At 35.9% G+C, this 17,357-nt stretch overlaps 1 protein-coding gene across 2 annotated transcripts in view; it reads left to right on the plus strand.

The window, feature by feature from the left end:
• Nucleotides 1-17,357, plus strand: part of Cntln (centlein) — a 265,324-nt gene that overhangs the window by 59,672 nt on the left and 188,295 nt on the right. For both annotated transcript variants that reach the window (XM_028753632.1, XM_028753633.1), the window contains exons 4-5: nucleotides 1,719-1,853; nucleotides 2,447-2,626. In XM_028753632.1, the coding sequence (XP_028609465.1) occupies nucleotides 1,719-1,853; nucleotides 2,447-2,626 (315 nt within the window). The remainder of the gene's footprint in view (nucleotides 1-1,718; nucleotides 1,854-2,446; nucleotides 2,627-17,357) is intronic.

The raw sequence follows: 17,357 nt of genomic DNA on the forward strand, positions 1-17,357 counted from the left end.
AAACATGTTAAAAAATAAGGCAGACTATATAACATATTAAATAAATATATTATTTCTTTAAACTATAAAGAAAAAAATAAAACAAAACAAACAGGATATGTCCTTGCAGTATAGCTGTTCCTCTGGCCTGGTTGTGGAGGTTAGAGGATGAAGACATAGGGAAGTCAAAGACGATGGCGATATTGCAGAATTTATTTGGGTTGGTGTGTAGAGTGCTTCTGATTTTATCTTTTTCCTCATTTTAACCCAATTTCGCACATTAGTTTAAGGTGTATTCAGTATCTAAAATCTTCTAATAGAAGTAAAATAGAACCAACATTTAACAATACAATTCCCTTCCCCAGTGGAGGACAAGTTCTATCTTTACCTCATTCCTCACATTTAATTGCCATTCATTTTACCTTTGAATCTTGAATCTTGCTTTAGTTTTCATCCATAACCTCCAGCCATTTGGAGAGGACTTAATAAGGCATAGACACTGAAATATGCGATAACTAGATATTCAGAGATCTGAGTATCTGTGTTATACAGAGATAACATGAAGGTTAGTTTCTATTAAAGTTTTTATTTAAAAGAAAAACAAAGCCAGATACAGTGGCATAGACCTTTAATCTCTACTATTGGAAGGCTGAGGAAAGATGATGACCATGAACTTGAGCCCACCCTGGCCTAGGTAGTAAGTTCCATGACAGCTAGGACTACAGAGTGATACTCTAAGACAACCAACCAAGTAAACAAATAAATAAATGACTGACATCAACAACAAAATCCCAGTATTTGTTGTTGTTGTCTTCGTCATATTTGCTTCTTGGTTGCAGACAAATGCTGACACCGTTGGACATCTTGCTGACATCTCGCAGGATTCAAATAAGCATGAGGCCAGAGGGCAAGTGCTTGAGCTAAGAGGAAGAATGGAGATGGTGAGGAAGTCAGAGAAAGCTAGGCAGGGAATAGTAGCAGGGTGTGGTTTTTTTCTTACTGAATGCTGGTTTCAAGTGTCAGCAGAAAGTCCAGCAGAAGTGTCTTCCAGAATGTTACAGATCTGAAATTGGTTTCCAGGACAATGTGAGGGCTGACGCTGTCTTATACAGTGTCACAGAGAGGCAGAGTTAAAGGAGAAAGGATGCGGTGTCTTGAGTGAAAAGTTATAAACAGAAGCTAAGAATTGAAGTGTAATCTTCTTTTCACTAATTAGGGTTAGAGTAAACATCTAGCTAGTGTGAGAAATATTAGGTAAAATTACTATAATCTTAGTATTCTGTCTGCAGAACAAAATGCTTTGGTACCCAACTTTGCCCATTTTATTTTTGAAATGATTGTTCCACTCACAAAACCACTGTTGTTTTTCTAGAGCTGTTTTCTAAATATTACTCAGCAAAAGAATAATTATATCTTACTTTAGCTATATATGTTTTCCTTATTAGATTTTTAGATAAAATTTTGGAATGTTTTCTCTTTCTGTAAACTTAAATACTTGTTTTTGGTGTATGTTTAGTATTTACTATAAAGTTTTTAATGTGTTTTTCATCTTATACTAATAATGGCACATTTCAGGGGAGAGTCCATGGATTTGGTGCTAGACTGAGCACTGTGGTGCTGGGCTTGACTGTGAAAGCTAGTTGGCCCTATCATTGACAACTAAGATGTAAAGCTTATGAAATAAGTTGTTTTTTTTCTTAGACATTCCAGCTTACAATCGGTTTAAATCTTTTCTATAGACCGCATCTGTACTAAAACAAGAAATACATGACCTTATAAAACTGAAGACTCTGGTTGATGAAGAAAATGCTTTCTTGAGGAAAGAATTCAGTGATTTGCAGAAGAAATTTAAAGATAAAAGCCAAGAAGTTAAGGTGTGTTGACTTGTGCATGGCTTCACAGTTACCTTTGCTTTGAAGTCCGCCTTGAAGCTTTGCTAGCCCCTGTGGCACAGAAAGTGACAAGCTTGCCAGAAAATTGCCTTAGGCCTTGCTATACCAGTTTTCTCACATGCAAAAACTCTGATAAAGATGCTTTAAAGCTAAGTCTCGGAGCTTTATAACTTACAGATAAATAGTTAATGATGGAAATGGAGCTAAGAAAGTAGGAGTGTGAATATGTGGCTTCTTGTAATTAGATTCTGATGGGACTGGCATTATTAATTGATAAAACCCAGGTCTGGGAGGATATGTCTGTGTGGGTCTCAAAAATAGCTGGGGACAGCATCAAAGGCAGCTTGATCAATTAATGGGCTCTTTGCAAATGTGTACTCATCAAAGCTGTCATCCAGTGAAAAAATATGACCCATGCACCTGCATGAAAAGAGGGCCGATAAAGTACACAGGTGACCTTGGCCATCAAATATGGACGAAGCTGCAGCAGGGTGAAACTGCACAGTTTACATTTGCTGATTAGTTCTCACCTTTTTTATTTCGTGTTTATCGGCCCTTGTGGTACTGTTCTACAGGACGCCAAGGAGTGCGTGCAGAGTAAAGAAGAGCAAGACAGATTGCTTATAAAAAACCTGGAGGAGGAAAATGAGAGATTATGTACACGCTGCGCTGACCTGCTAAATGACCTGGAGACACTGAAGAACCAGGAAGCATACTGGAGAAATGAAAAACAGAGTGTGGACGCAAGAGTAAAGGTACAGGACGGAACTGAGTCCGTGCTGCTGCTCTGGGTCCGGCTTCTTACAGGAAGCTGAATATATGTTCTTTCCTTAAATAACAAGTTATCTATTCAGATCCACCAGTAGGGACCAGCATTAATTTATATTCTTTCACTTAAGACCCATAGCTTTTTAAATATTGATGTTGCAAAGCAGGAAACTGACTTCAAATAGTTATCCTAAAATGTAATCATTAAAAAATAAAGGCTATTGCTTTTGAAATAAAGTATGTTTTGAAAAATATACTTAGAACCATTGGTTTGGTTTTTTTTTTAAATTAAGGCTTACTTTTAAAAATGGGGCTAGAATTCATTGTAATAAATTTTGGAGACTCTTTTCTACTTCCTTTAAAATCAATGTGTAAAAAACCCCCACAAAACAGTTAAAAATACCTATGGTTCTATGATGATGTTTTCTTTGGATTTAGGGGAAGAGTCAAGTTTTATTAGAAGATAAAACTCTTTTTAATATTTTATACTGTCCTTCCATCCATTTTGAGCATCATTTATCAATGCAACATCTTTCTGTCATATTTTCTTTGTCTGCAAGTTTTTGTTAATTTATTTTCCCATTAAATTTCAAGTTTCTCTTTATCATATATTTTATTGAAAGGGGTAGAAGCAAATAAGGCCAGTGAGAATGAAAGTCTTTAAGTGTGCATGAGGAAGGAACACCTCAGTGCATGTATGCATATGTCCATCATGTATATCTTATATGAGTATTTGTGTGTATGTATATATTTGTACGTTTGTGTAAGTGTGCAGACTTATGCATGAATATTCATCAGCGGAGAGGGATAAACTGGAATGTGAATCTCTCAAGTGCACATATTTGATATAGCTCAATGACTTCGTTAACCAATGAGTCATTGGGGTAGTTGAATCTTGATATGTTTGCTTTATTTTTTATTATTTTCTTGTAAAGTTCAACCTTTGATAACTTGATGGTTCTATAAGGTTAAGTGATGCTGCCTTGTGCTCAATCATAATTACTTGATTATTTAGTTATTGTTTGAAATTTTTGTGTCATTTAAATGATCAGTTCTCTGGTTTGCTCTTGCTTTTTGTTAGACAACATTTTTCATTTTTGTCCCTTGAATATAATTAATTGGACTTTAAAATTGTGTGAATTGATAAGAATCTCAATCTTATTTCCTTCCTTAATGTTATTGGTTTTAAAATACCTCATCATGCTGGGCAGTGGCTGCGCACACCTTTAATCCCAGCACTTGGGAGGCAGAGGCAGGTGGATTTCTGAGTTTGAGGCCAGCCTGGTCTACAGAGTAAGTTCCAGGACAGCCAGGGCTACACAGAGAAAACCTGTCTCCCCAAACAAACAAAAACAAACAAACAAAACAAAAACAAAAACCCTCATCAGACTTAATAATTTGTTTATTTGAGATTCATTTTTTCTTTTAAAATTTGTGTATGGGTTTGTTTATAAACTTATTTTTGTGACTTGAGGCATTGTATTTTTGTAATTTAAATAATAAAGTCTATTTCTTTGTTTTTTGGTAAGTCACGAAATGAAGCTTTTTTATATTCCTTCACTAAGGTATAATACTAACAACAGTTTTGTTAGTAAATCACATTAAGAAACAAATGGTACCATGTTTAATTTAGAATTTAATTTTGAGAGAATTTTTATTCTACCAGGCATAAATGTAGTATTATATAATCTTGTAAATGCTTTTGCTTGGCTCTTATTAATTTGTGCATTCGTCTCAGCCATAAACCCTACCGTAGGCAAGGAAGAGAGACTAATTTTCTCTCATATGTACATAGTTATTTTTATTTTTCTTGGGCCAAGTTATAGTGATATTTTTAGGTTGTATGATAACTGCTTTTAAGCCTTTGAGTCAGTTGCCTCGTTCTGTTCTAAGTAGCTATGTATCAGTTTTTTGGGCTCTTTTTTATTTCTAAATATCTTTGTTTACAATATTGTCTACCTTTTTGACTGTAGCTAACCCCTTGACAGTTGTCAAATGGTATCTCATTGTATGTGCATTTTTGGGCCTTATTTTGTTTTTGTAGTAATGGGGATTGAACCTAGAGCCCTGTGCATGATAAGTAAATGTTCTACCACTGAGCTGTATCCCCAGTTCTCACTCCGATTTTAATCTGCATCGTGATAATGATGTGAGCATGTTTCCATGTGTTACTGGTCATTTGCATATCTTTGTAGAATTGTCTATGCAAATGCACGGGATAGAAGTCCCTGACCAGATATAGAATTTGACACTATTTTCTGGAGGTTTTTGGACTGATTTTTACTGCCTTGATTTTTGGTTTTTTATAGTAAGTATAGTAACAACAACAAAAGTGATCGTGCTATATTGTGACAGTTTGATTCTTTGCTACTGAGATAATATAATTCTGCTTCAGATTCTCCAACAGCTAGGCCTGTCTGTTCACACTGCTATGAGCTAATGCTGTTCCTTTAAACACGAGGAGTTTCTCATTTTCTATGACACTTGTCTACTTTAATTTTCATTATTGCTAAATTTTTTCGATGGTATAAGAAACCAGTTTATAATCAAAGATCATAGGACTGGATCCTATCTGCTGACATTTTCATAGCTTAGTATATTATGTACGTTTATGATTTAATATTTTTTTTGCCCCTTCACGTCAATATCTTATCCACTCCAATTGGCTGGTCCCCTTATTTCCCCAAAATAAATATTTTCTCTGCACACACACACACACACACACACACCACAGTACATATACACCCAAAATAAATATTTTCTCTGTGCACATGCAGGAGTGCACACATACATACCCTAACTCTAGATTCTGCATAAGAGAAAATTAGTCATGTTTTGATAACTTTTTAATGTAGTGTGAGATACAGGTTCAACTTTATTCACTGAAATCTTTCAGTTCCCGATTACTACAAAACAAAACAAAGCAAAACAAAACAAAAGAAGACAAGGCCTACAAAAGAATAATTGATTGCCTTTTACCCACTATACCTCTAAATATCTTGGCATCCTTGTTAAATGCTATTTAATATAAATATGAGTTTATTTCTGGAAATCATTTCTGTTCCTTTGATTATATATCTACTGTCACATCTTTGCCATACTACTTTGATTACTAGAAACTTGTAGCTAATTTGAAATATTGGATGTGTTTTTTTTTCCTCCAAAGTTGGCTATACTCCGTGTCTTCTATTTGCACATGAATTTTAGAATCAGTCTTTCCATTTCTAGAAAAAAGGCCAGGTTTCATTAAAGGGAAGAAGAAAGATGAAACATATATAATGCATATATTTTCAGTTTTCTTGTTTGTCTCCACGACCTCCTCAGTTTTCTTTTAGTGTGTATTTCTCACCAAACCCTGTCCTCCTCTGCTCTTTGATCTGTTTGCACAGTACACATGTCTCTTCCTTTTATTTTCTACTTACATCTTTGGATCCAAAGTGAATCTTGTGTAGATAATTTATATAATATAATATAGTATAACATAACATAATGTTTTATTTATCCACCCTTTTCATGTGTTTGTTTTGAGTGGAGAGTTTAATTCAATTATTTTAAGAGTAGAGTGACAAGAAAAATTAACTTTTGCGATTTTTTTATAATTTTTTATGAATGTCTTTGGGTCTGTACCTCATTACCTCTATTGTGAATGTATGGTAATCTGTCTGTCCCTCATTACTTCTTTGTATTTAGTTGTTTTTTTTTTATAGTGTAGTGTACATTTTGTTTCATTTGTGTGTGTGTGCGTGTGTGTGTATATATATGCCTATTAATATTTTCTTTTTGGTTGTTATAAAAATTGCATTTATCAGACTAACCTATGCCAATTTAATTTGAATTAGAAACATCAGTTGTCAATGTCTTATGAAAACTCTGCTTTCATGTAGAAATTATTTAATGTAGAATAATTTCAAAGTTCTGGAATTATAAAATGAGTATAATGACTTGTTTTGTTCCTCATTTTAACGAAAATTCTTTGAGTGTTTTTTCATTTAACATAATATTGGCTGTTGGTTTGTCATATACAGTGTTGATTTGTTGAAATATGTTTCTATTCAACGTTTCTTTAGGTCTTTATCATGAGTGGGTGTTGGATGAATGATTATATGATTTTGTCTTGTGTTAATTTATGTAATTAATAGCCTTTACTGATTTATATATTTTGAACCATCGCTGCCTCTCTACAGTAAACCCAACCTGATCAGGGTAAATGATCTTTTTTGACGTGTTCTGAATTTGGTTTGAAAGTATTTTATTGATAATTTTTATTTCTAAGCTCTTTGGGGATATTGGTCTGTAATTTTTTCATTATTTTCATCTGCTCTTGGTATGAGAATAAGGACTAGCTTTGTAGAAAGGGTCTGTTGGTATTTCCATTTCTCTTATTTTATGAAATATTTTTGAGAAATATTGGTATTGTTTTTCTTTGAAGTTCTGATAAAATTTACTAGAGAATCTTTGTGGGCCTGGACTTTTTTTCTTTTTAGTTGAAAGATTGTTAATTACCATTTTGTATAGATCTGATTAAATTGTCTCATCTCAGTTTAAGTTGTTAAGTCACACACATCTAGAAATCTGTCTAGTATTTTTAGTTTTCAATGTAATGAAACATTTTAAAGAAAGTTTTCATTTTCCTTATGAAAGATAGTGTTCTTAGGTATCTCTGAGCTAATGGTTTCTTTTAGGACTTGACATATGTCTCTCCAGATCTTTCTGTCTTGTAAAGTTTTATTCCAATAACCTGCTGTTATTTTGATGAGCTTAACTTTACATGAACTTTTACTTTTTTGTCTTTCTGTTTTTAATATGATTTACATATTTTATTTAATGTTTTAATTATACATGCTTTTTTAATTATACAGTTCTTTTTCTGATATTGTGTCTGTAATATCGAATATCCCCTGTATATACATTGCCATCTCCTTTCCTAAATGGGATATTTTCTGTTAGAATTATTTTAAAAGATATTTTCTGTGGCTGTAGAATGAGATCCCCTCCCCCCATGCCTGTTATCCATAGGATTGGCCTCTTTAGAATAAACTGTATGTCTTAGAATTCCCACAGATATATTCTCTTATTTTTTATTTTTCTCCTTGTATGTTGCTCCAGTTCAACTGACATGTTTTCAGATACTCTCTCCTGTCTCTTGATCCATTCTTCTTGTGAAACTCTACAGGGAGAATTTCATTTCCAGGATTTCATATTGGTTTTCATTTATCATTTCTTTTAGTTGAATTCCTCTTTTCCATTAGAGTTGTTTTCCTCATTCCATTCAGCACTTTTGTGTTCTTAGTCAGGGGATCTTTTCTTTTCCTTTCTTTTCTCTTTTTGCCATACTTTATTAATTCTTTGGAGTTTTCTGCCAGGGATTTTATCTAATTCACTCTCAGTTGGTGCCATTGTGCTAATAAATTTTGGGAAAATTATGTTGTCTTGATTTTTAAAATGTTTCTTATGTATCTGTGCTATTTATTTGCTTAGTTTAGTTTTTTATCAGCTAGATTCATTTAAAATATTTGCAATATTCACATGGACTTGATTGTGGTAAAGGTGAATGTGTAGTTCAGAAAATATTTCCTCATTCCTGAAGCACATAGGTGACTTATATAAACTCTATGTTATTGTTGTCTGAATTGCATTTTAACCATGAAAGCCTACTCAGTTTGCTCTTACCTTTTGGTAAAATTTTCAGTTCAGTATACACACACACACACACACACACACACACACACACACACACAAATTTCTTTTTGATTATTTTTAATGCCTTCTATTTATTTATATTCTTGTGGTTTATATATGCAAAATTACATTTTTTCTTTGTCTATACTTTCCTTTTGCTCTTGGTGATCTCTATGACACTTGTTTTAATATTACTGCCTGGCAGTATAGCATGTGGAATTCCTCAGGTGTGATGGATGTCTCAGTATCTTGTTCCTTTTGACAGAGTCATGCTCTCTTGTTCCTTTTTGTGTCTTAGGCTTTGTTGCTGAAAGTCAAGCATTTGCCATGGTAACTGGTAGCACTTGAAATAAGTTTCTGCCCCTGCTTAACGATTTGCTTTTTGTTAATTTTTGAAATAGTTGTTTTTTTTCGTTATTTTTGCAATCAGTCTACAAAGGCCATATTCCTCGGTATGTATTGCCACTGAAATCTCTGTTATTTAACTTATGTTCAGTTGGATGAGTGTAGTGGTCCAACTTGTGGTTCTAGCATAAAGAGAGTGAGGCAATTTACTTCATGGTAAGCAGTAGACCAGCCTGGAGTACAGAATGGAATTTTGTCTTAACAAACAAACCAACCAACCCCACAAAAGAACAAATTAGGGATGGGAGAATGTAATAACAGGACTTTTCTTGAATGCTAAGAGTTAGAACTAAAAATTAAAACAAACACCCAGTTACATCCCCAAACCTGTTCCTTAGTCTGTGGGTCAGCTCTATGCTCAGGCCTTCTTTTTTGCTTTTCCTCTTTCATCACACTAGTGCCATGTTCAAGGGTCAGCTAGAGGAACAATGGGTCAGGGGCTTTTCTGAGCTGCTAGGGTGCTATGAGAGTGCTGGCTGATTCCTAAATTCTCCTGTGTGGATGGGTTTAAAGTTGCCTAGTATCCCAAATGATATCCCATGGCTTTCGCTCCTACTCCTTGAGTGTTCTGTTGCATACTTAGATTTGTAACCCTTTGTTTCTAGCAGCAGTATTTCATCTTGTTGATTTTCATAAGTGATATTTCACACCTTTCCTGGTTGTACTTTCAATTGCAATTAGGGAAAGTTGACTTGCATCACTTCCTTGAGTGTCCCTAGACAAGTTAAGATGGGGAGTTTGTACTAGTCTTTGGGTAAGTCCTGTTTTATACCCTAATGAACCAGAAACATGACTTCTTGTTGTGAATAGCACCTATTACCACTTTAATACTACCACTGCTTTAGCAGTTCCTAGCCTTAAGATCACCTTACTTGAGTGGATGTGTAGAAAGTCAAATGCAAACCCAGTAAATCTATTGATTCATTGCTCCCATTTCTGTTTGCCTTTCTGGCTTTAGTCAGTATTTTCAGATCTCAATTACACTCTGGATCCTTCTACTTGTCTTTCAGTGTTTCCAAAGGAGAAAGAGAGCTTGAGCCTTCTTTTTCTTTTGGCTAAAATCATTCATTTTCAGATGGTGGATTTATTAAATATAGGATTCTGGGTTTGACATGAGTTTTTCTTTAAATACATTTACTATATTAGCCTCGTGTCTTTTTTATAATTAGAATTCACTTGTTAATCATATTTAGGTAATTCTAAGTGTTGCCTCATTTTCGAGATTCTCCCTGTGTCTTTGGTGTTCATCATTTTTGCTTGGAGGAGCACATGGATCTCTCTGCACTTGTGACACATGAAGTTTGTTGAGGTCTTCAGACATTTACAGGCTCTTTATTATGGATGGGCTGTTTTTATCCGTTATTTCTCCAAACATCAAATTTTTTTCTCATTTTTGGTAGTCCCTGTCCAATACCTTTCTAAGGCTGATATTTTTTTCTCTTTAATCTTTATCTTCAAGATGGTTGTCTTTATTCTTGTCAGCTAATATCTTATGCTAAACTCCTCTATTAAATTTATTTAAGTTTACTATGCTTTTCTAACTTCAGAATTTGACTAGATATTTTAACTATTTTATTTTTAGATGACACTTGTATTCATTTGTTTATTTTCATGTTTCAACAAAACTTTATAGTAAGTTTGCTAAGCCCTGAAGTTAAAAGAAAAAGACCTAAGAAAATATGTAAGATCCAAATGCAATAAATTGATAGACAATCTGAATATCAAATTAAAGCTAGACAAAGCAACCCAGTAGGGGTAAAGGGTCATAAAGGCAGGCAACAGAGTCAGAGACAACTCCTGCTCCTACTGTTAGGAGTCCCACAAGAAGACCAAACTACTCATCTATACCATATGTGCTTAAGGGCCTAGGTCAGATCCTTGCAGCCTCTCTTATTGGCTGTTCAGCTTCTGTGAGCCCTTATAGGCCCAGGTTAGTTGAATCTGTGGGTTTTCTTGTGATGACCTTGACCCCTCTGGCTCCTACATGCCTTCTCCTTCTCTCCTGTATGATTCCCCAAGTTCAGCTTAATGTTGACTCTGGGTCTCTGCATCTATTTCCATCAATGGCTGGGTGAAGACAATTGAGCTTGATGCCAATCTATGAGAATAGCAGAATATCATTAGACATAATTTCATTGACTTTTTCCCCCCAATTTCTGGTTCTAGCATTGATCTCTGGGTTCTCCAGCCTCTGATGTCTGGCCCTCTGGGAAGTGTTGGGGTGGGGGTGGGGGAGTTGTAAGGGAGAGGTGGGGGCTGGACAAGTCACTGGTCGGTCACTTGATATTACTTTTATTATCATACTTTTTCTGTCCTTACTTGATTATGTATATTTTTATTTATTTTGGTTGTTTTAAATATGCTGTGTGTCTCTGTCACCATTTCACAGCTATTTCTGCTCCTTCTCCTGTATGTAGATGATTCTTGAATGCTTATTTGCATGTCTTATGATTCTGTTGTTGTTTTAATGAAATATGTAAATTATAGTCTTTTGGGTTAACAATTCCTTCCTGCTTCCATCCCAGGGTTTCCTGGCTTTACTGATCATTTATTTCATGGCTGCTTGGACTAGATTGGTAAGAGTAAGTTCTCAGGTGCTGCTTTTCAGAGTTTGGGCTTCAGCAGGTGACCAACTCAGCTTGTGTTTCTGCTCCATTCTTCTTTCCTCTTTCTCTTCTTAATCTCATTGATGATATGTCTGTTAGTGTTCATACCGTCCTGAGTTGATAGACTGTAAAAATTGCTACTTGAGTGTTCTATTGTTTGGACAATATCTTGGTGCCCTAGCTGCTCAAAAGCAGTAAGGGAAAAAGGTCAAGTAACATATAAAGGCAGACTTATAAGAATTACACCAGACTTCTCACCAGAGACTATAAAAGCCAGAAGATCCTGGAGTGATATCATACAGACCCTAAGGGAACACAAATGCCAGACCAGACTACTGTACCCAGCAAAACTCTTAATCGCTGTAGATGGAGAAACCAAGATATTCCATGACAAAATCAAATTTACACACTATCTTCCCACAAATCCAGCACTTCAAAGGATAATAGATGGAAAACTCTTAACACAAGGAGAGAAAGTAAGAAAGTAATCTTCCAACATCCCCCCCCCAAAATATAGCTACACAAACATAATTGCACCTCTAATAATTAAAACAACAGAAACAATCACTTTTCCTTAATATCTCTTAACATCAATGGTTGCAATTCCCCAATAAAAAGACAGACTAACAGACTAGATATGTAAACAGGACCCAGAATTTTGCTGCATACAGGAAACGCACCTCAATGACAGAGACAGATACTACCTCAGAGTAAAGGGCTGGACAACAATTTTCCAAGCAAATGGTCCCAAGAAACAAGCTGGAGTAGCTATTCTAATATCAAATAAATTCGACTTTCAACCAAAAATGATCAAAAATAGATAAGGAAGGACACTTCGTACTTGTCAAAAGGAAAAATCTACCAAGATGAACTCAATTCTGAACATCTATGGTCCAAATGCAAGGACACCCATGTTCATAAAAGAAACTTACTAAAACTCAGCACACATTGCACCTCACACAATAATAGTGGGGGATTTCAACACCACACTGACAGCAATGAACAGATCATGGAAACAGAAACTAAACAGAGACAAAGAGGAATTAATGGAAGTTATGAACCAAATAGATTTAATAGATATATATAGAACATTTCGTCCTAAAACATAAGAATATACCTTTTTCTCAGCACCTCATGGTACCTTCTCCAAAACAGACCATATAATTGGTCACAGAGCAGGCCTCAACAGATACAAAAATATTGAAATAATCCCTTGCATTTTATCAGATTACCATGGACTAAGGCTGGTCTTCACTAACAACAAAAAACAATGGAAAGCCCACATACACGTGGAAACTGAACAACGCTCTACTCAATGATGGCTTGGTCAAGGAAGAAATAAAGAAACTAAAGACTTTTTGGAATTTAATGAAAATGAAAGCTTGTCATAACAAAACTTATTGGACACAATGAAAGCAGTGCTAAGGGGAAAACTCATAGCCCTAAGTGTCTACAAAAAGAAACTGGAGCGAGCATACACTAGCAACTTGACAACACACCTGAAAGCTCTAGAACAGAAAAAGCAAATACACCCAGGAGGAGTAGGTGGCAGGAGATAATCAAACTCGAGGCTGAAATCAACCAAGTAGAAACAAAGAACTATACAAAGGATCAACAAAAGCAAGAGCTAGTTTTTTGAGAAAATCAACAAGATAGATAAACCTTTAGCCAGACTATCCAGAGGGAACAGAGACAGTATCCAAGTTAATAAAATTAGAAATGATAAGGTAGACATAACAACAGAAACTGAGTAAATTAAAAAAAATCATCCGATCCTACTACAAAAGCCTATACTCAACAAAATTGGAAAATCTGGATGAAATGGGCAATTTTCTAGACAGATACCAGGTACCAAAGTTAAATCAGGAGCAGATAAACTAGCTAAACAGTCCCAAAACCCCTAAAGAAATAGCAGCAGTCACTAAAAGTCTCCCCACCAAAAACAGCCCGGAACCAGATGGTTTTAGTGCAGAATTCTATCAGACCTTCAAGGAAGACCTAATTCCAATTCTCTTCAAACTATTCCACAAAATAGAAACAGAAGGAACACTACCCAATTCGTTCTATGAAGCTACAATCACGCTCATACCTAAACCCCACAAAGACTCAACAAAGAAAGAGGACTTCAGACCAATATCCCTTATGAATATTGATGCAAAAATACTCAATAAAGTCCCGAAAACTTAATCCAAGAACACATCAAAATAATCATCCATCACGATCAAGTAGGCTTTATACCAGGAATGCAGGGATGGTTCGATATTCGGAAATCCATCAATGTAATCCACTATATGAACAAACTCAAAGAAAAAAACCACAGGATCATATCACTAGATGCTGAGAAAGCATTTAACAAAATTCAACATCCCTTCATGGTAAAAGTATTGGAAAGATGAGGAATTCAAGGCCTCTACCTAAACATAGTAAAAGCAATATACACCAAACCAGTAGCCAACATCAAACTAAATGGACAGAAACTTGAAGCATTTGCACTAAAATCAGGGACTAGACAAGGCTGCCCACTCTTTCTCTACCTATTCAACATAGTACTGGAAATCCTAGCCAGAGCACTTAGACAAGAAAAAGAAGTCAAAGGGATACAAATAGGAAAGGAAGAAGTCAAAATATCACTATTTGCAGATGATTTGATAGTATACTTAAGTGACCCCAAAACTTCCACCAGAGAACTCCTAAACCTGATAAACAACTTCAGCAAAGTGGCTGGTTATAAAATCAACTCAAACAAATCAGTAGCCTTCCTCTACATGAAAGATAAAGAGGCTGAAAAAGAAATTAGGGAAATGTCACCCTTCACAATAGTCACAAATAATACAAAATACCTTGATGTGAATCTAAACAAGCAAGTTAAAGATCTGTATGACAAGAACTTCAAGTCTCTGAACAAAGAAATTGAAGAAGATCTCAGAAGATGGAGAGATCTCCCAATGCTCATGGATTGGCAGGATTAATATAGTAAAAATGGCCATCTTGCCAAAAGCAATCTACAGATTCAATGCAATCCCCATTAAAATCCCAACTCAGTTCTTCACAGAGTTAGAAAAGGAAATTCTCAAATTCATTTGGAATAACAAAAACCCAGGATAGCGGAAAACTATTCTCAACAATAAAAGAACTTCTGGAGGAATCACCATCCCTGACCTCAAGCTATACTACAGAGCAATAATGATAAAAACTGTATGGTATTGGTACAGAGACAGGCAGGAAGATCAATGGAATAGAATTGAAGACCCAGAAATGAACCCACACACCTATGGTCACTTGATCTTTGACAAAGGAGCTAAAACTATCCAGTGGGAAAAGGACTGCATTTTCAACAAATGGTACTGGTTCAACTGGAGGACAACACGTAGAATGCAAATTGGTCCATTCTTATCTCCTTGTACAAAGCTCAAGTCTAAGTGGATAAAGAACCTCCACGTAAAACCAAATACACTGAAACTAATAGAAGAGAACGTGAGGAAGAATCTCAAATACTTGGGCACAGGGGAAAAGTTCCTGAACAGAACACCAATGGCTTATGCTGTAAAATCAAGAATTGAGAAATGAGACTTCATAAAATTGCAAAGTTTCTGTAAGGCAAAGGACACTGTCAATAGGACAAAATGATAACCAACAGATTGAGAAAGGATCTTTACGAATACCACATCCAATATAGAGCTAATATCCAATACGTACAACGAACTCAAGAAATTAGACTCCAGACAACCAAATAACCCTATTAAAAATGAGTTACAGAGCTAAACTAAGAGTTTTCAACTGAGGAAACTCGAATGGCCGAGAAGCACCTAAAGAAATGTTCAGCATCCTTAGTCATCAGAGATATGCAAATCAAAACAACCCTGAGATTCCACTTCACACCAGTCAGAATGGCTAAGATCAAAAACAGAGGTGACAGCAGATGCTGGTGAGGAAGTGGAGAAAGGGGAACACTCGTCCATTGTTGGTGGGATTGCAAGCTGGTGTAACCACTCTGTAAATCAGTCTGGCGGTTCCTCAAAAAATTGGACATAGCATTACCTGAAGACACAGCTATACCACTCCTGGGCATATACCCAGAAGATGCTCCAACATATAACAAGGACATATGCTTCACTATGTTCACAGCAGCCTTATTTATAATAGCCAGAAGCTCTAAAGAACCCAGATGTCTTTCAGCAGAGATATGGATACAAAAAATGTGGTACATTTACACAATGGAGTATTACTCAAGTATTAAAAACAATGAATTTGAGAAATTTTTAGGTAATTAGATGGAACTAGGAAATATCACCCTGAGTGAGGTAAACCAATCACAAAAGAATACACATGGTATTCACTTACTGGTAATTGGACATTAGCCCAGAAGCTTGCAATACCCAAGATTCAATTCACAGACCACACGAAGCTCATGAAGAAGGAAGACCAAGTTAAGGTGCTTTGTTCCTTCTTAGAAGGAGTAACAAAATAGTCAAGAGAGCAAATATGGAGACAAAGTGTGGGACAGAAACTGAAGGAGGGGCTGTCTGGGCACCATTCCACCTGGGTGTCCATCCCATGTGCAGTTACCAAAGGTAGATGCTGATGTGGATGTCAGGAAGTGCATGCTGATAGGAGCCTGATAATGCTGTCCCTTTAGAGGTCTGCCAGAGCCTAACATGTACACAGGAGAATGCTCAGAGCTAACCATTGGACTTCCCAATGAAGGGGTTAGAGAGAAGACTGAAGGAGCTGAAAGGGTTTGCTGCCCCATGAGGAGAGCAATAATACCAATCAACCAGAGATTCCAGGGTCTAAACCACCCACCTGGGAACACATAGGGAGGGACCAATGGTTCCTGCTGTATATATAGGGGAGAATGGCCTTGTTGGGCATAGGTGAAAGAGGAGATCCTTGGTCTCATGAAGGCTGGACACTAAGTGCAGGGAATTTGAGGTTGGGGTGGTGGGAGTGGGGGTGCATGGGAGCACATCTTCATAGAAGCAGGAGGAGAGGTGATGGGATAGGGGTTCCTAGGTGGAGGGTTGCAAATGGGGTAAGGGGATGACATCTGAAATGTAAATAAAATATCCAATTAAAAAAGAAACCTTCAAGAAGTATAAAATGTCTGATTTAGTTCAATCTGAGTCATTTGCTGATTAAAAATAAAACTGATCAAATGATAGGTACATACTTGTAATCATAACCCTCAAGAGCCTGAGGCTAGAGTGTTGGAGTTTCAAGGTGAGCCTGGGCTACCTAGTAGGCATATGGACAGCCAGAACTATTTAGTACCTGGCCCCCGCCCCCACAACAACAACAACAGGAACAGCAGCAGCAGCAACAAGAAGAAGAACAACAAAATATACCAAAAGCCATTGGTGTCGTGTGTGTAGGATAAAGTGGCCACAATTTCTAGTGACCATTTGAGTGTATAATTTAGTAAGGTTAACTACATTCGTGCTTTTACAGAGCCATCCAGTGGACTCTTTACCTTGCACTTCTACAACTGTGAGTCTTCTTTCAGTGCCTAAAAGTATGAAAATCTTAGATATTTTATAAAAAGGGAACCATATAGCCTTCATATACTTTTTGTGACACAATCAAGGTTTCTAAATGTTATAGTAAATGTCAAATGTTTTTCTTATATTATTATGGTAAGAGCAAACTAATATAAATATCACCTTAACTAATTTTGCATTGTGAAGTTTGGTAAAATATATTTATATTGCAGTAGAATTAATGTCCAGAGATTTCCTTCCTTCTGAAATGAAATACAGTGTCATTAAATAACCATTATTTTACTTTCTGTATCTAGAATTTGACCACATATCTCATGTGAGTGAAATTATTTAGCCTTTGTCTTTGTAACTGGTTTCTTTCACTTAGTATAAGGTCTTCAAGGTTTATCCATGTCGACATATCTGACAGAATTTCCTTCCATTTTTAACTGCTCAACATCCCATTATATATCTATAAACATTTGTCCATTAGTTGATGTCTGTGTGCTATTGGATGGCTTCCATCTCTTGGCTGTTCTAAATCATGCTGC

Source organism: Grammomys surdaster, unplaced genomic scaffold, assembly GCF_004785775.1.
Source record: "Grammomys surdaster isolate TR1022 unplaced genomic scaffold, NIH_TR_1.0 125951, whole genome shotgun sequence".
NCBI classification, from domain to species: Eukaryota; Metazoa; Chordata; class Mammalia; order Rodentia; family Muridae; genus Grammomys; species Grammomys surdaster.